This window comes from Bos indicus x Bos taurus, chromosome 5, assembly GCF_003369695.1.
Source record: "Bos indicus x Bos taurus breed Angus x Brahman F1 hybrid chromosome 5, Bos_hybrid_MaternalHap_v2.0, whole genome shotgun sequence".
Classification (NCBI taxonomy): Eukaryota; Metazoa; Chordata; class Mammalia; order Artiodactyla; family Bovidae; genus Bos; species Bos indicus x Bos taurus.
Window position 1 is genome coordinate 6982753 of NC_040080.1, and position 14303 is coordinate 6997055.

Below are 14303 nucleotides of genomic sequence, written 5' to 3' on the forward strand. Positions count from 1 at the left end.
CACAGGGAATTTCTCCAGAGTCCTCACACACACACATGCACAGTTGGTCAACCATTTCTAGTCCAGCAGTGTGACCGCTCTTTGTGCTACATGAAGCAGTCCCCTTAGCCCCTGACACAGGTCCCCACCTGTGATGACTCCACAGCAAGCTCATGGGCAGGGGCTGTTTTCCCCAAAGACCCCTGAAAATAGTAGTACACCACGCCTGCAGGTAGATGAGGAAAGACGAGTTAAAACATTTAAAAAGTAACATAATTATTTTTAAGTGTCGGTGTTTACAATATGGCAGAAATGGCATATTTGTAAGTATTTTGATGTGTGATGCACATTAGACATTAGCTTACAATGAGTGAGGGGACAGCTGTTCAGAAGATATAAGCAAATATGAGAAGACCACTGCTGCAGGCTACGACTCGGTTATCTGTGTTCTGAGGGGGTAGTCTGCGAGGATGTGTTTTGGGAGGATGCATGGGTTTTAGAAAACAACCCTGCTGCCTCCCTAGCCCCAGATTCAAACTTCCCTCAGCCACAGCAGTTGGAAACTGAGGCAGCAGCCAGCCAGGTGCAGGTGCCGGCAGCGCCCAGAGCAGCCTCCAGGGCCAGGGAGGTCGGCGGAGTCCAGGCAGCCCCTGAGAACTGGAGCCCTTGGGGCTGGTCTCCGAGGGGAAAGTGGTAGCCCGGGACTCGTGGATGCGGTTGTGTGGGTGTGTAGATATGCACGTGAGTGGGCTAGTCAGGATGCGAATGTGTGTAAATGTGGTTTATGAGTGGGTGATTCTGAGCGTGTGTTGAGTGCACCAGTGGGAAGTGAGGGGCACCGAGAACTCTATCTGTGGTCCCTCTGGGCAGGCGGTCCTCCCGCCAGCACGGGGCAAGGAGCAGTAACGTGCTTGGGAGGCGAAGGCCCCTCAGCAGCAGGACAGGGACATGGTCTGGGAACGGGGCTGTGGCCGCATTAGAGGCTGACAGGCGACAGGTGGCAGCAGAACCCATTCCCAAGACCCTGGATTAGTCCTCGAATCTGCCAAGCTGGGGAGTCAGGCCGCGGGAGGGGGACTTCTTGTGCTCTCCAGCCACCCTCCAGAAGCACGTGGAGAGCACACGTGAGGGACAGTGGCCGCCCGTGCGCCTCACTCTCCTTGACCCCTCTCTGTACTCTCAGGCAACACAATCTCCCCGACAAGACAGCTCAGGGCAGAGGCCAAAGGCCGGTCCTCCGCTCCCTTTATACAGAGGCCCCGGACTGGTGGAGCCCCGGAGGTGGAGTGAAAGTGCCCTGCTGGCCTGGTCCTGGGTGCCGGCGTGGTGAGGAACCCAGCGCTCGCAGAGGCAGCCATGGGGCTGCTGTCTGGGGACACGCTGGGGCCCCTGGCCGTGGCCCTGCTCATCTTCTTGCTCTTGCTGGACCTGATGCACCGGCGCTCACGTTGGGCCCCACGCTACCCACCAGGCCCCACGCCGCTGCCGGTGCTGGGCAATCTGCTGCAGGTGGACTTCGAGGACCCACGTCCCAGCTTTAACCAGGTGAGGACGGAGGGGTGGGGAGTGCGCAGCGGTGGTCCTAGGGCCCGACCAGGCAGCGGACAGTGGGCGCTGGGTGAAGCCACAGGCCGGAAGAGGAACTGGGCCAAGAAGAGGAGGCGGATCCGAGAGGCTTCCTAAGGGAAGGCGTCTGTTCAGGGCCCAAGAAGAGTTTGGATTTTCTAAACAGAGGTCAGAGAGGACAAAGGCCAGCAGGTGGGGGGTTTACAGCATGGTAACAGGCTGGGGATTCAGCCGGCCAGCTCTTAAATTGTGTGAGCCTGAGTCACGTTAGGAGGAAAGGTCTTGAGAATGGGGGAGATGTCTGGTTATGAGCCCTTTTAAATCAGGAGAGTTGTGGTTGAGAGAGGCACAGTGATCTGCTTCAAATCTTTGGCCTCCACGAGGCCTTGGGCCTCCCTGCTGCCCTCTATGAACCTCAGTTTCTCCACCTGTAAAATAGGATGCTAACTTGCCCTGCTGACTGTTTAGTGACACTTGCATAGCCATAGCTGGGTCTGTGAGTATGATGGTCTCATCCAACTGGAGAGCCTCAAAACCAGTGGATGTAACCCCTGGGCTCACAAGACTAGATAAAGTCCTTGCAGTTGCTTGCTGCTGGAGGGGACCCAGAGGTGCCCAGAGGCTAATGCCAGGAGGCTGGGCCCACAGCCTGGCGGGGCCTGGGCTTGCCAAACACCCTCGACCTTTGGCCTGCAGTTGCGGCGCCGTTTCGGGAACGTGTTCAGCCTGCAGCAGGTCTGGACACCGGTAGTCGTGCTCAACGGGCTGGCGGCTGTGCGCGAGGCGCTGGTGTACCGCAGTCAGGACACTGCCGACCGTCCACCTCAGGCACTCTACAAGCACTTGGGTTTCGGGCCGCGCGCCGAAGGCAAGTGGAGAGGGCAGGCCACGTCCCTGCAGGCGGAGGCAGGGTCTTGGATTTTCGGTGCAGGAAAGAGCCAACGAATTTGAGGGGGCGGCAGGTGGAGAAAGGAGACTGTGCCAAGCATTTGGGGAGGAAAAATTGGATGAGGCAGAAGGCGGGGGCCTTACTAAGACCGTTGCAATCCCGAAGGGGACGTCGGTGTGGGCAGGAAAGAGGACAATGTCGGGGTGGGCAGGGCAGGGGCGGGCCAGGACCTTCCCCACGTGGCAAACAGGGTCTCAGTGAGTAAAATACAAAGTGGAGCCAAGACGGGCGCCTATAGGGGAGCCTCGGGAGCAGTGCGGGCCCACAGAGAACGGGAGCAGTCTCCAGACTGAAGGGGGTGTGAAAGTGGGAGGCATTTAGGACAGGAGGGCGAGGCCTGTGTGGGCGGGGCAGGGCGGAGACTTTTCCCCCAAGGAGGCGGGGCTGTGAACAGATCTCCGGGAGGGGCGGGGCCATACCCTAGCCACACCTACGAGCCCACCCCGCCCCTAGGAGTGATCCTGGCGCGTTATGGCAACGCCTGGCGTGAGCAGCGGCGTTTCTCCCTATCCACCCTGCGCAACTTCGGCCTGGGGAAGAAGTCACTGGAGCAGTGGGTGACCGAGGAGGCCTCGTGCCTCTGTGCCGCCTTCGCCGACCAGGCCGGTGAGTGAGTGAGTGCTGGGGCTGAGGGACACGGAGGTCTGGGAGGTTTGGAAAGGTCTGGGAAAGAGATGGAGGCGACGCCCTACCTTGCACCGTCCCCTTCCAGGACATCCCTTTAGCCCCATGGACCTCCTGAATAAAGCAGTGAGCAACGTGATCGCCTCCCTGACCTTCGGGTGCCGCTTCGAGTACAATGATCCTCGCATCGTCAAGCTGTTGGACGTGATGGAAGATGGGCTGAAGGAAGAGATGAAAATAATGCGCCAGGTGCGGGAGGAGGAGGAGGCCTTGGTCCTCCATCGGGCCCCCCTGGAGGAGGACTTGTGTAGAGGGCCAGCGCAGGAAAGGGCTTTCCCGGAAAGGCACCTGCAAGGAAAAGACTTGGACGTTGGGAGAGATGGCAGACAGCCCAGATGGGAAAGGCCGGGCGGGGTCAGCACACTTAGGGGTGGGAGTACGCTTTCACTGGAAGGGACCGGTACCCATGATATGTACATTTTGGTTTATCTTTCTGGGCCTAGGGCCAGGAGAGAGGGGCAGGGTCTGAACTTAGAGAGGAACAAGGTCAATGGTGGAGACCCTGGAGGAGGCTGGGACCTGACTGGTAAGCACCTGAGCACCAGGAGGTCCCAGGTTCCCAGGGCCCCATGGCGGTGACCCGCACAGGTGGTGGAAGCTGTGCCAGTGCTCCTGAGCATCCCAGGGCTGGCCGCCAAGGTCGTCCCGGGACAGAAGGCCTTCATGACCCTGGTTGATGAGCTGATCGCTGAGCAGAAGATGACCCGGGACCCGACCCAGCCACCCCGACACCTGACGGATGCCTTCCTGGATGAGGTGAAGGAGGTAAGGTGATCGGGACAGGGATGTGTGTTGAGGGCCCAGGAGGCAAACTCAGGCCTCTGTATCACCCAGGGATCAGACACCTGGGCTGACTGGAGCAGGGTGCGAGGCCATGTGGGAATTCACCTCTGTCCCTGAGCTTACCTTCCCGGTGTGACCCAGGCCAAGGGGAACCCCGAGAGCAGCTTCAATGATGAGAACCTGCGCCTGGTGGTGGCCGACCTGTTCTCCGCCGGGATGGTCACCACCTCGACCACACTGGCCTGGGCCCTCCTCCTCATGATCCTGCACCCTGACGTGCAGCGTGAGTCTAGCCCGGGGTGGGTGGTGGGAGGAGGACAGCCCGAGGCCTCTGAGCTCGGTTGGTTTGGCCACCAGCGGCAGCTCTGTGCAGGGGCTGAGCCCCAGCTCAGATGTCACAGCGCCTCCTCCGAGTGGACGCAGTGCTGCCCGGGCATCAGGAGGAGGCGGGAGCCCAGCCCTTGGGTCTGACCACCACGAGGACACTTGTTTTGCAGGACGGGTCCAGCAGGAAATCGATGAGGTGATAGGGCAGGTGAGGCGACCAGAGATGGGGGATCAGGCCCTCATGCCCTTCACCGTGGCCGTGGTCCATGAGGTGCAACGCTTTGCGGACATCGTCCCCCTGGGATTGCCCCACATGACATCCCGTGACATCGAGGTGCAGGGCTTCCACATCCCCAAGGTAGGCCTGCGGCTCTCCCAACCCCGGCTCCGCACCACCTGCCACCTGGTACCGCAGTGAGTGTCGCCAGGTGTGGCCAGGACTGGAATCCAAGCCACCCCGTCCTCATGGCCACAGGTACTGAGTGTCCCAGCCTGGGTGGGCGCGGACAGGAGGGCAGAGCAGGGCTGGCTCTGTCCACTCAAGAGCCCCTGGTCGGGCAGGGAAGACAAACTAGAACGTGTCACAGTGTTGGAGGAGCCCGGGGCACTGAGGAGAAGTAAGGGCACCCTGCCATGGGCACAGGGACGGTGCTGAGAAGCGTCTTGGGCTGAGGGTTACTTGAAGAGTCCGGGTGTGTGCCAGGCAGTGTGTGTGCCCATGTGTGTTTGGTGGCAGGGGTCTGGGCACCCCCCCACCAATCGAGACCTCACCCATGCCAGACATTTGCCACCAGGGGACGACACTCATCACCAACCTGTCGTCAGTGCTGAAGGACGAGACCGTCTGGGAGAAGCCCTTCCGCTTCCACCCGGAGCACTTCCTGGATGCCCAGGGCCGCTTCGTCAAGCAGGAGGCCTTCATACCCTTCTCTGCAGGTACCTTGTGGGTGGGGGGGTGCCCGGTTTGCTTCCCCACCCTGAGGGGGTCTTGGAGGGGGAGACCCAGGCTCACAGAGCCCCCGTGCCCACCCACAGGCCGCCGCGCGTGCCTCGGGGAGCCCCTGGCCCGCATGGAGCTCTTCCTCTTCTTCACCAGCCTCTTGCAGCATTTCAGCTTCTCGGTGCCTGCCGGGCAGCCTCGCCCCAGCGACCACGGTGTCTTTGTGGCCCTGGTGACCCCAGCCCCCTACCAGCTCTGTGCGGTGCCCCGCTAGAGGCAGGCATCCAGCCCCCAACCTGCTCCTCAGCCGTAGGCCTGATGGTCAATAAACCGGGGTCTGGTGGTTCCATCGTGACTTGAGTCCACCTGGGACCCCTGACCAGCCCCTGGCAGTTATATGGCCTCAGCAGTCTCCCCAAAACCAGCCCCCACCCCCCGGCCTGATTCATCCTTACCTGGCATTTGACCCCGTTTAACAGATGGGTGTACTGAGGCTCAGAGTGTACGGGGGCGTACTGTGAGATGGGTGTAATGAGGCTTACACCCAGACACCCTGGGAGACCCAACCTCCCTTACTGGGCGTAGGACCAAACCTATATAAACAGGTCCTGGCAACTGCTTGGAGGAGCTCACATAGGCTGGGAAGAGATTTCAGGCCCCCATGGGATAAGGGGGCCCATCAGCTCAGAACCCATATTTCAGGCCTAGCCACAGCCACCTGGCTCCACAGGCCTCAGCCAGCATCTCAAGTCTGCAGCTCCAGAAGATGGGGGCGGGACTGGGAAGCGATATACCCGGTGAGGCCCCAGCGCTCAGAGCTCTTGAGGCAAGAGCTCTTCCCAGGAGGGAGCCACCTCCCTGGGCCTCTTTATAGGATGGTCCCCGTTTCCCTGCCCCTTAAGAACACTCATCCCCCAGCCCCTGCCCAGTAGGAGTTGCCACTCACAGCCACGCTAGAGCTTGGCTCCAACCTGGAGCTCCATCCTCTGAGTGGCCAGGTGAGGCCAGGCTCTCAGGAGCCTAGGCAGGGGCCGGAAATGAGCCCCTGTGGACCGCGGGCGGGCCCTGGGGCAGGGTTAACTTTGGATCCTGTGACAGTGGGATGGCAGAGCAGAAGGAAGCCCTGCAGAGCTCAGAGCAGGACACCCTGGCTCTCGTCCTTGCTGTGCTATGACACTATGTGACCTTGGGCTTCTGTTTCCCCTTCAGCCAGCAGGAGGTTTGCCTCTGATGGCGGCCGAGTCCTGTCTTCCTGCGCCGACTCTGAGGCTGTGACCTTCTCAGCCTGGAGCCCTGGCCAAGGGCAGGGACCCCCATCCTCCACCTCCAGCCCCCAGTCTGGTCTGGACTGAGCTCACACAGACACCACCCAAGGCCTCTAATGACTATCTGCTCACCTGAGTCTTAGGCAGACTCCTCAGCACATTGAGGTTAAGAGCTGGGACACCCAGACAGGTCAGAAGCACCAGCCCCTGATCAGGCCAGTAGTGCCTTCACCACAGTCAGCTCTCGACATTCAGGGAGCCCTGTCTGTCCCTTGGCACTGACTCAGAAAACCAGCCAGGGCCCCTTGAGTCTCCAGCATACCCACGTCTAGCACTTAATGGCAGGAGGTGGTGTTCCTGCAGCTTGTTGGGACAGGGGCGGTGGACGAAGCCACACTGAGTTTGTAGAAACTTGAGGGCCCTGAAAGGAGGAAACGGGGCCTGCAGAAGCAACAACTGTGGGTTTATTGGACGCGGTGTCACTCGTGGCTCTGAGCCTTGGGGATGTCAGAGGCGGGGAACCATCCCAGCCAGAGCTTCCTCAAGAGATGGGGGACCCAGCCCCCGGGCCTTTCCTCCATGACGTCCTCCTCGGAAGCCTCTAAAAAGCACAATCAGACACACCCTGTGGATACCTTGCTGGAAGGAACCTTGCCCAGCGCTAGGATACCCTCTGTTGCCAGGAGAACAGGTCAGCATTGCTAAAAGGGCGGAAACCTTCCACCAGGCCAAGGGGAGTGGCCTCAAGTCCTGCCAAACCAAGAAGGAAGAAGGACCCAGGGACTCGTTCAGGAAAGACTGGGCATCGGGCTACCTGGGCTTCATCCCTGCCCCCTCCCTGGGCCAGGAGGGTCAGGGAGGAGCTCAGCTATCTGTGACCTCTGCAGGGTCCCTGGGATAAGGGAGCAGGGCAGTCCGCTGCACAGGCTGGGGTCTGCTGTCTTACCAGAAACGTACACGGCCATCTCCTTTCGGACCTTGTTGTTCTCCTAGGAAGGGAGAAGGGGCACGGGGTGGGATGAGGCGGGTTCTACGTTGTGCAGCTGGGGAAATGGGCCTCACATCACGAGAAGTCGGGGGAGGCCAGGGTTCAGATCCACTCACCGCTCAGACTGTGTCTGCACCTCTCAGCTCCACACAGAGCTGTTCTTCCACCGGGATGGCAGTTTGACTCAGTGGTCTTGGGGTGCCCCGGCCTCCCTGCACCGTTGCCATGGTGGCATGGGCCTGGCCTCTGCACTCCACCCTGCAGAGCCTAGGGGCTTCCCAGGAGGACCCACACGGGGACGGTGTTCCAGCTGAACCCCAGGCTTCCTTACCTGCCATCCTGGGGTCCTTGCTACCTCTTCCTTCTCAGTCATCCCCTTCGCACCAGGAATGAGGCTGGCTGGTTCCTCCCCCGGGGGCCCCACCTGCCCCTCCTCCCTAGACAAGACAGCACTCTCCTCCTTGGGGGCAGCATCGTTTGGTCCTCCCATTGCCTGGGGGGTCATGGCCTGCAAGGAGGGGCAAGAGGGCGGTGTATGGGCAGAAAGGCCCTCTGATGCCCTACCTCTCCCCTCCTGCTGTGCACACTTGCAGTGTGTTTCCCCTGCTTCTGTGCACACTTGCAGTGTGTAGTTCTTTGCTTTTCCAGGGAAGCCCCTCCCTTTTCAGCTCGAGGTGTGGTCGGGTTGTAAGTGTCCTAAAGGAGCCCCCGTGGTATCCCTGGGGCCCTGACCTTGCGCTGGACAGGCTTCCTGTCTCAGGGAGCCCTGACAGGGGACAGCCCCCAGCCCCCGGCCCTTCCTGGCCAGGCCTCACTTACCTCAGAGTCGTGCTTCTTCCCACTCCTGACTCTGCGTCTCTACAGAGGGAAACAGGGGCCGTCACATACAGCTGAGAGTGCCCGGGGGTCCTTCCCTACCTGGCCCATCCTCTTTCTGTGTGTGCCCACCAAGGAGGCCCAGGGCAGCCACCCCACTCCAGGGGAGGAGGAGTCCCTAGCCCTTACCCACCTGAGCGGTCACAGGGTAGCACTTATCCATCGGCCCCCACACTGGCCTTAAGGTCTCCCCGATGGGCTGTATGACCAGGAGAAAGAGAGAAGGCTGAGGTGACACGTCAAGGGCTCAGTCATGCACGGGGCCACTGTCAGTGCACGCTGCCGACATGAAGACTATGGGGGGTTAAGGAAGCTTCACACTAACGAATGATTGATGTCTTTAGACACAAAACGCTGCATTCACAAACGAGGACCGGTGCTGAGATAAAAATATTCCAACAATAATCGCTAATTCTTTTTTTTTTTAATTTAATTTTGGCTGAATTGGGTCTGTTGTGGTGCATGGACTCTTCATTTCGGCACTTGGGCTTTTTTTTCCTCTCTAGCTCAGTGCACAGGGTCCTCTCTAATTGCTGGCCATGGGCTTCGTTGCCCCATGGATGTGCGATCTTAGTTCCCTGACCAGGGATCGAACCGGCATCCCCTGAATTGGAAGGTGGATTCTTAACCACTGGACCACCAGGAAGTCCCTACAACTTCTAATTCTTCAAAAACAGAAATATGATCATGGGAATTAAAAACCCAATCAGAGTGTAGAAGATAAAATTGAAAAAGAGTTTCTCCCAGAATAGAGAGATCAGGAGGTCCAACAGCTAAATCATAGATCTTTCTGAAAGAAGGAACAGAATCAACAAACTGGGGTGGCAGGAAAGATCCCAAATAAATATCATTCATGTGTTATTGAGAATTTTTCCAAGGATGCAGGACCGAGTTTGTGGAAGAGAAGGAATCGCCAGTGTCCAGGAAAATGGATGAAGGAGACCCACTCCAGATGATGTCATTACTAAATATTGAAATACATAGGATGAAAAGAAGAACTGAAAAACTCCTAGAGATATGAAGAAAGAAGTCTATTAAGTTTCATCAGACTTTTCACCACCAACCTTTGAAGCAAGAAGAAAATGAAGATCTTTAAAATCTGTGAGAAAATTATTTCTAGTCTAAAATCCTGTACCTAGTCACACTGAGTTAAATAAGCAGTAAGACCTTTGCGGACAGGTCGTATCTAGGACTACCCATCGGGAGTATCTCAGGTCTACCCCTCAGCACAACTGCAGGTTGTGCTGCCCTCAAAACAAGAGATAACACGGGCTCCACACGCGAACGAGTACCCCGAAGGATGACGGTGGAGGGAGTTCCCAGGAGAGCTGAGCCTCCGACCTCAAGGACGTCCGTCCAGGAGGGAAAAGGGTGGAGGGCTCCATGAAATATGTCCCCAGGGAAATGATCATATTGATAAACCGCCTAACTTGTGTTAAGTGTATAGCAAGGAGATTAATTGTTCTTAATAGACATTTTAGATTATAGGTACAGAGAAAACTCAAGTTTAAAAAACAGGAAGAAAGCAACATTATAGACAAAGGCTGATGATCGTATACTACATGACTCAGGAATACTGCTTGCATACTTTTTGAGCTAAACAAAATGACGCCACAAGCCCACTAGAATGACTTTAAAAAGGAAAATGCTGGAAGTGATGTGGATCAAACGGAACCTCTCGTTCTCTGCTGGTGAGAATGCAAAGTGGATACCAGCACTTTGGAAAGTTTCACAGTTTCCTAGAAAACTAAGGACACATTAGCACGTGACCCCACCACCCCCGCGAGGTGTTTACCTAGGGAAAGGAAAACCTATGTTCGCACAAAACTTGTGCATGGACATTACAGAGCTTGTATCCGAAACTGCCAAAACCAGAAACAATCCAAATGCTTCTCATCCGGTCGGCGGATAGACCGCGGTACATCCGTGCACGGGACAGCTGCTCGGCGATGAGAAGGAACACACTACCGCGACACACAGCCAGGTGCCCTGTGCTCAGCGAGAGACTCAAAACCACATCCTGGGCACTGCCCTGTGGTCCAGTGGTCAGGACTCTGTGCTTCCACTGCAGGGGGCCCGCGCTGGATGCCTGCTCGGGGAACTGAGATCCCGCAAGCTGCTGCGTGGCAGATAAATAAAGACTAGGTATTGGGATGTTTCCATTGATATGACCATCTTGCAAAGGCAAAACTATGGGGCCAGAAAACCATTCACCGGATACCAGGGGCTGGGAGTGGGGGAAGGGTTGAGTATTAGTGAGTATGGGGGAATTTTCTGAACTGACTGGAGCTGTTCTGTGTTTTGGCTGTAGTGGCAATTTCACAGTTGTATATGTGTGTCAAAACTCAGAGATCCGTACGGTCAAAAGAATGCATTTCAGTCTATTTAAATAGCTCCTTAATTTTTAAGAAATGAATTAAAAAGAGCCCACTGTGTCAGAGAGGAATTTAAAAGCCAAAATGATATAAAAGTCAGCAATAAAAGCAAAAATGATGCTTAAAAACTTTCAAGAACTAAAGATGTCATTACTCAAAACATTTAGAATGCCAAAACCTAGGATATAATCACGAGGAAGACTAGAGAGAGGTGAAACGTGTGTTGGAGGTGGTATTAAGTGTTCAGTTGTTATGAGAGCTAAATCCTCACCTTTCGTTGTAATAATTCATTAGATCATGTTTAGATGTGAACAATCAAGACAAAGCAAGATAAGCTTTTTATTTAGAACAGTGGAGGCAAAATCAACGGCTTCAGCTAGCAAGTTGGAAGCTAGAAATATTTCCACCCTGGGCTGCGGGAATTGTGGGTGAAGAGGATTGTGACAGACAGCAGACTTTTTCCAGGTCTTAAACCTTTGACTCATCAAACTATGTATACACATGTCTTTGATGACAATAAAGTTTTTTTTTAATTAAAGTTTGGTTAATTAAAAAAAAAAAATACGAAGGAAGCAACATAGGATTCTGTCTCTGAAAGTGAAATTTGCTCAATCGTTTCTAACTCTTTGCAAACTTATACAGTCCATGGAATTCTCCAGGCCAGAATACTGGAGTGGGTAGCCCTTCCCTTCTCCAGGGGTCTTCCCAACCAAGGGATCGAACAGAGGTCTCCCACATTGTGGGTGGATTCCTTACCAGCTGAGCCAAAAGGGAAGGCCAAGAATACTGGAGTGGGTAGCCTATCCCTTCTCCAGGGTAGCTTCCTGACCCAGGAATCAAACCGGGGTCTTCTGCACCACAGGTGAATTCTTTGCCCATTGAGCTATCAGGGAAGCCCTAAGGTACCTGCCCACCTGGGCCTTCTTAGGGGCTCTCCAACCTCTGACAGTCACTCCCTAACTACGTAGCCCACATGTCTCCATGCTGCTGGGTCACAGAGAAGCTGCTTGTCCCCGTGATACTCCTCTCTTCCCAGTAGCACCAGAGGGAGAGCAGGGGGCCTCCAGAGACCAGGCATGTGACTCTAACGTGTCACCTTGGGCAGCCTGGGTCCAGTCACTGTCCCTCTGGGAGCCTAAGTTTCCTCCTCTACAAAGTGGGAGCTGCTGGTGGGAGGCGGGGAGAATGGATACGGGTGCATGTATGGCCGAGCCCCTTCACTGCTCACCTGAAACTGTCACAACGTGTTAATTGGCTACACCCCAATACAAAACGAAGTTTCCCTTCACCGTTCACCCGAAACCGTCACGTTTCCTGGCTACACTCCAACACACACGCACAAAATGCTGCTGGGGGCTGCGAGGTTTCACCAATGGGCACGCCTGATCTGGCACGCAGCCCTCAGTGGCCATCCAGCTTCCATGTGTGTTTTCCTGACGGAGGGCTGGGAGGGGGCTCCAGTCACAGGTCCCTGGACCTGCAATGTCCACGAGGGTATGTGACCCAGGCAGGTGTCCTGCTCACCACCACCCCCTTCACGGACGAATGTGGAACCATATTCCAAGACTACTCACACAGTAGGGGTCATCTGTTCCTGTTGGTCTGTCTAGGTTCCTGCCACGGAGCCCTGACATGAGCTTATGGCCTCAGAGCCCTGAGGTGACCATACAGCCTGCCCGTGGTGGGGCGGGCATGGGGGTGGTAGAGGGGGGCTTTGTTTGACACATTGCCGAGAACACAGGGAATTTCTCCAGAGTCCTCACACACACACATGCACAGTTGGTCGACCATTTCTGATCAAGCAGTGTGACCGCTCTTTGTGCTACATGAGGCAGTCCCCTTAGCTCCTGACAGAGGTCCCCACCTGTGATGACTCCACAGCGAGCTCATGGGCAGGGGCTGTTTTCCCCAAAGACCCCTGAAAATAGTAGTACACCACGCCTGCAGATAGATGAGGAAAGACGAGTTAAAACATTTAAAAAGTAACAATTATTTTTAAAGTCAGTACATACAATATGGCAATAATGGTATATTTTTAAACTATTTCCACATGTGATGAAAGACATTAGACATTAACTTACAAATATGTGAGGGGACAGATGTTCAAAAGTGAAAGAAAAGAAAGTGAAGACACTCGGTCGTGTCTGACTCTTTGCAACCCCCATGGACAGTAGCCTACCAGGCTCCTCCATCAATGGGATTCTCCAGGCAAGAGTACTGGGGTCGGTTGCCATTTCCTACTTTAGGGGACCTTCCCAACCCAGGGATCGAACCCTGGTCTCCTGCATTGTAGGCAGGTGCTTTTTACCATCTGAGCCACCAGGGAAGTGGTGTTATTCAAAAGGCATAAGTAAATATTTGAAGATCACTGCTACAGGGTATGACTTGATTCTTCGTGTTTTGAGGGGGTAGTTTGAGAGATTTTTGGGAGGATGCCACTGCTATAGGGTATGACTTGGTTCTTTGTGTTTTGAGGGGGTAGTTTGAGAGTTTTTTGGGACGATGCATGGGTTTTAGAGTCAGACACAGGTTCAAATCCCACTTCTCCATGGAGATACAGAGGAAGGAAAGGGAGAAAGAAGGCCAGCCTTGGTTCTGAGCAGTGTGACCAGCCCTGGGGAGCCAGGCATATGGTGATCTCAGGAGGGGGCCTCTGGGAGTCTTGGGGAGTAGCTGGAGATTGAAGTGGCTTGGAGACGAGCACCCATTCCCTGGGTCCTGCCATCAGTCCCCCGACCACCCCAGCACCCAGGCCCTCACCTGTAAGAATGAAGATCTGTATTGTGTAGAGGAGACTATAGAGCCTGGAAGGAAAGCAGATCAGAGTGTGTGGCTGGGGTCTCGTGCCCTCACGGTTTCCTCCCCCGTCAAAGCCCTAGCACCTGTTCCACCAGGATGCGTCCAATCAACACTTGTGGGTGAATAAATCTGCAGCTGTAACAGGGCTCAGCCCAGGCTCCCTGCTGACTGGCCATCATGACTCTGTGCCTCTGCTTATTCAGAAAGCCAGACTTGGAGCCTGGAGCCCACACAGCCCCTCTGACTCCCTCCCTTCTCCTTTCCTTCTTGTTTGCACAGGTCCATCTTGCCTCTCCAGCCTGAAGGCAGGGGCTTAGCCTTGGCTCAGCATTCATAGCTGTTCGTTCAAGGGTTGTATTAGCTCTTTGGCCCACAGCCCCCCAAAGCCCTCCCTCCCTCCTCTGGACTGACTCCAGCCTGGATTAGAAATAATATCCCATTGTCCATCTTGCTCTTCTAGAACACCTCCCTTGGGACAAACAGCTTTTCCTGGCCATTCTGAATAGCACGTGGGATGTTCCCCTACCAGAGATCGAGCTTCCACAGTGAAAGTGCTGAATCCTAACCATTAGGCCACCTGAGAACCCCCTCGAACACAGCGTCTTGGCACTGTCAGGACGCTGGCACCCTGTCTATACACACACATGCGCACGCGCACACACACAGAGGCATGTCCCACTTGTTTGTACCAGGCTCTCCACTCTGACCCTGAATCCCAGAGACACTGAAACAGTCAGGAAAAGGGCCATACAAAACCCCTTCCTCATGGGAC

The 14303-nt window shown here is 55.6% G+C and overlaps 1 protein-coding gene across 2 annotated transcripts; it reads left to right on the forward strand.

The window, feature by feature from the left end:
• The first annotated feature begins 1122 nt into the window (after positions 1-1122).
• On the forward strand, positions 1123-8762 carry LOC113892154 (cytochrome P450 2D14-like). Of its 2 annotated transcripts, none has more exons than XM_027540622.1 (9): positions 1123-1524; positions 2242-2413; positions 2948-3100; positions 3207-3367; positions 3767-3943; positions 4103-4244; positions 4459-4646; positions 5083-5224; positions 6438-8762. In XM_027540622.1, the coding sequence occupies exons 1-9, from the start codon at positions 1336-1338 to the stop codon at positions 6578-6580; spliced, it is 1467 nt and encodes a 488-aa protein (XP_027396423.1). In that variant the 5' UTR covers positions 1123-1335; the 3' UTR covers positions 6581-8762. The 2 variants fall into 2 exon arrangements, with proteins under 2 accessions (XP_027396423.1, XP_027396422.1); XM_027540621.1 differs by lacking the exon at positions 6438-8762 and adding an exon at positions 5324-5624 and having other exon boundaries at positions 1129-1524.
• The last annotated feature ends 5541 nt before the right edge of the window (positions 8763-14303 follow it).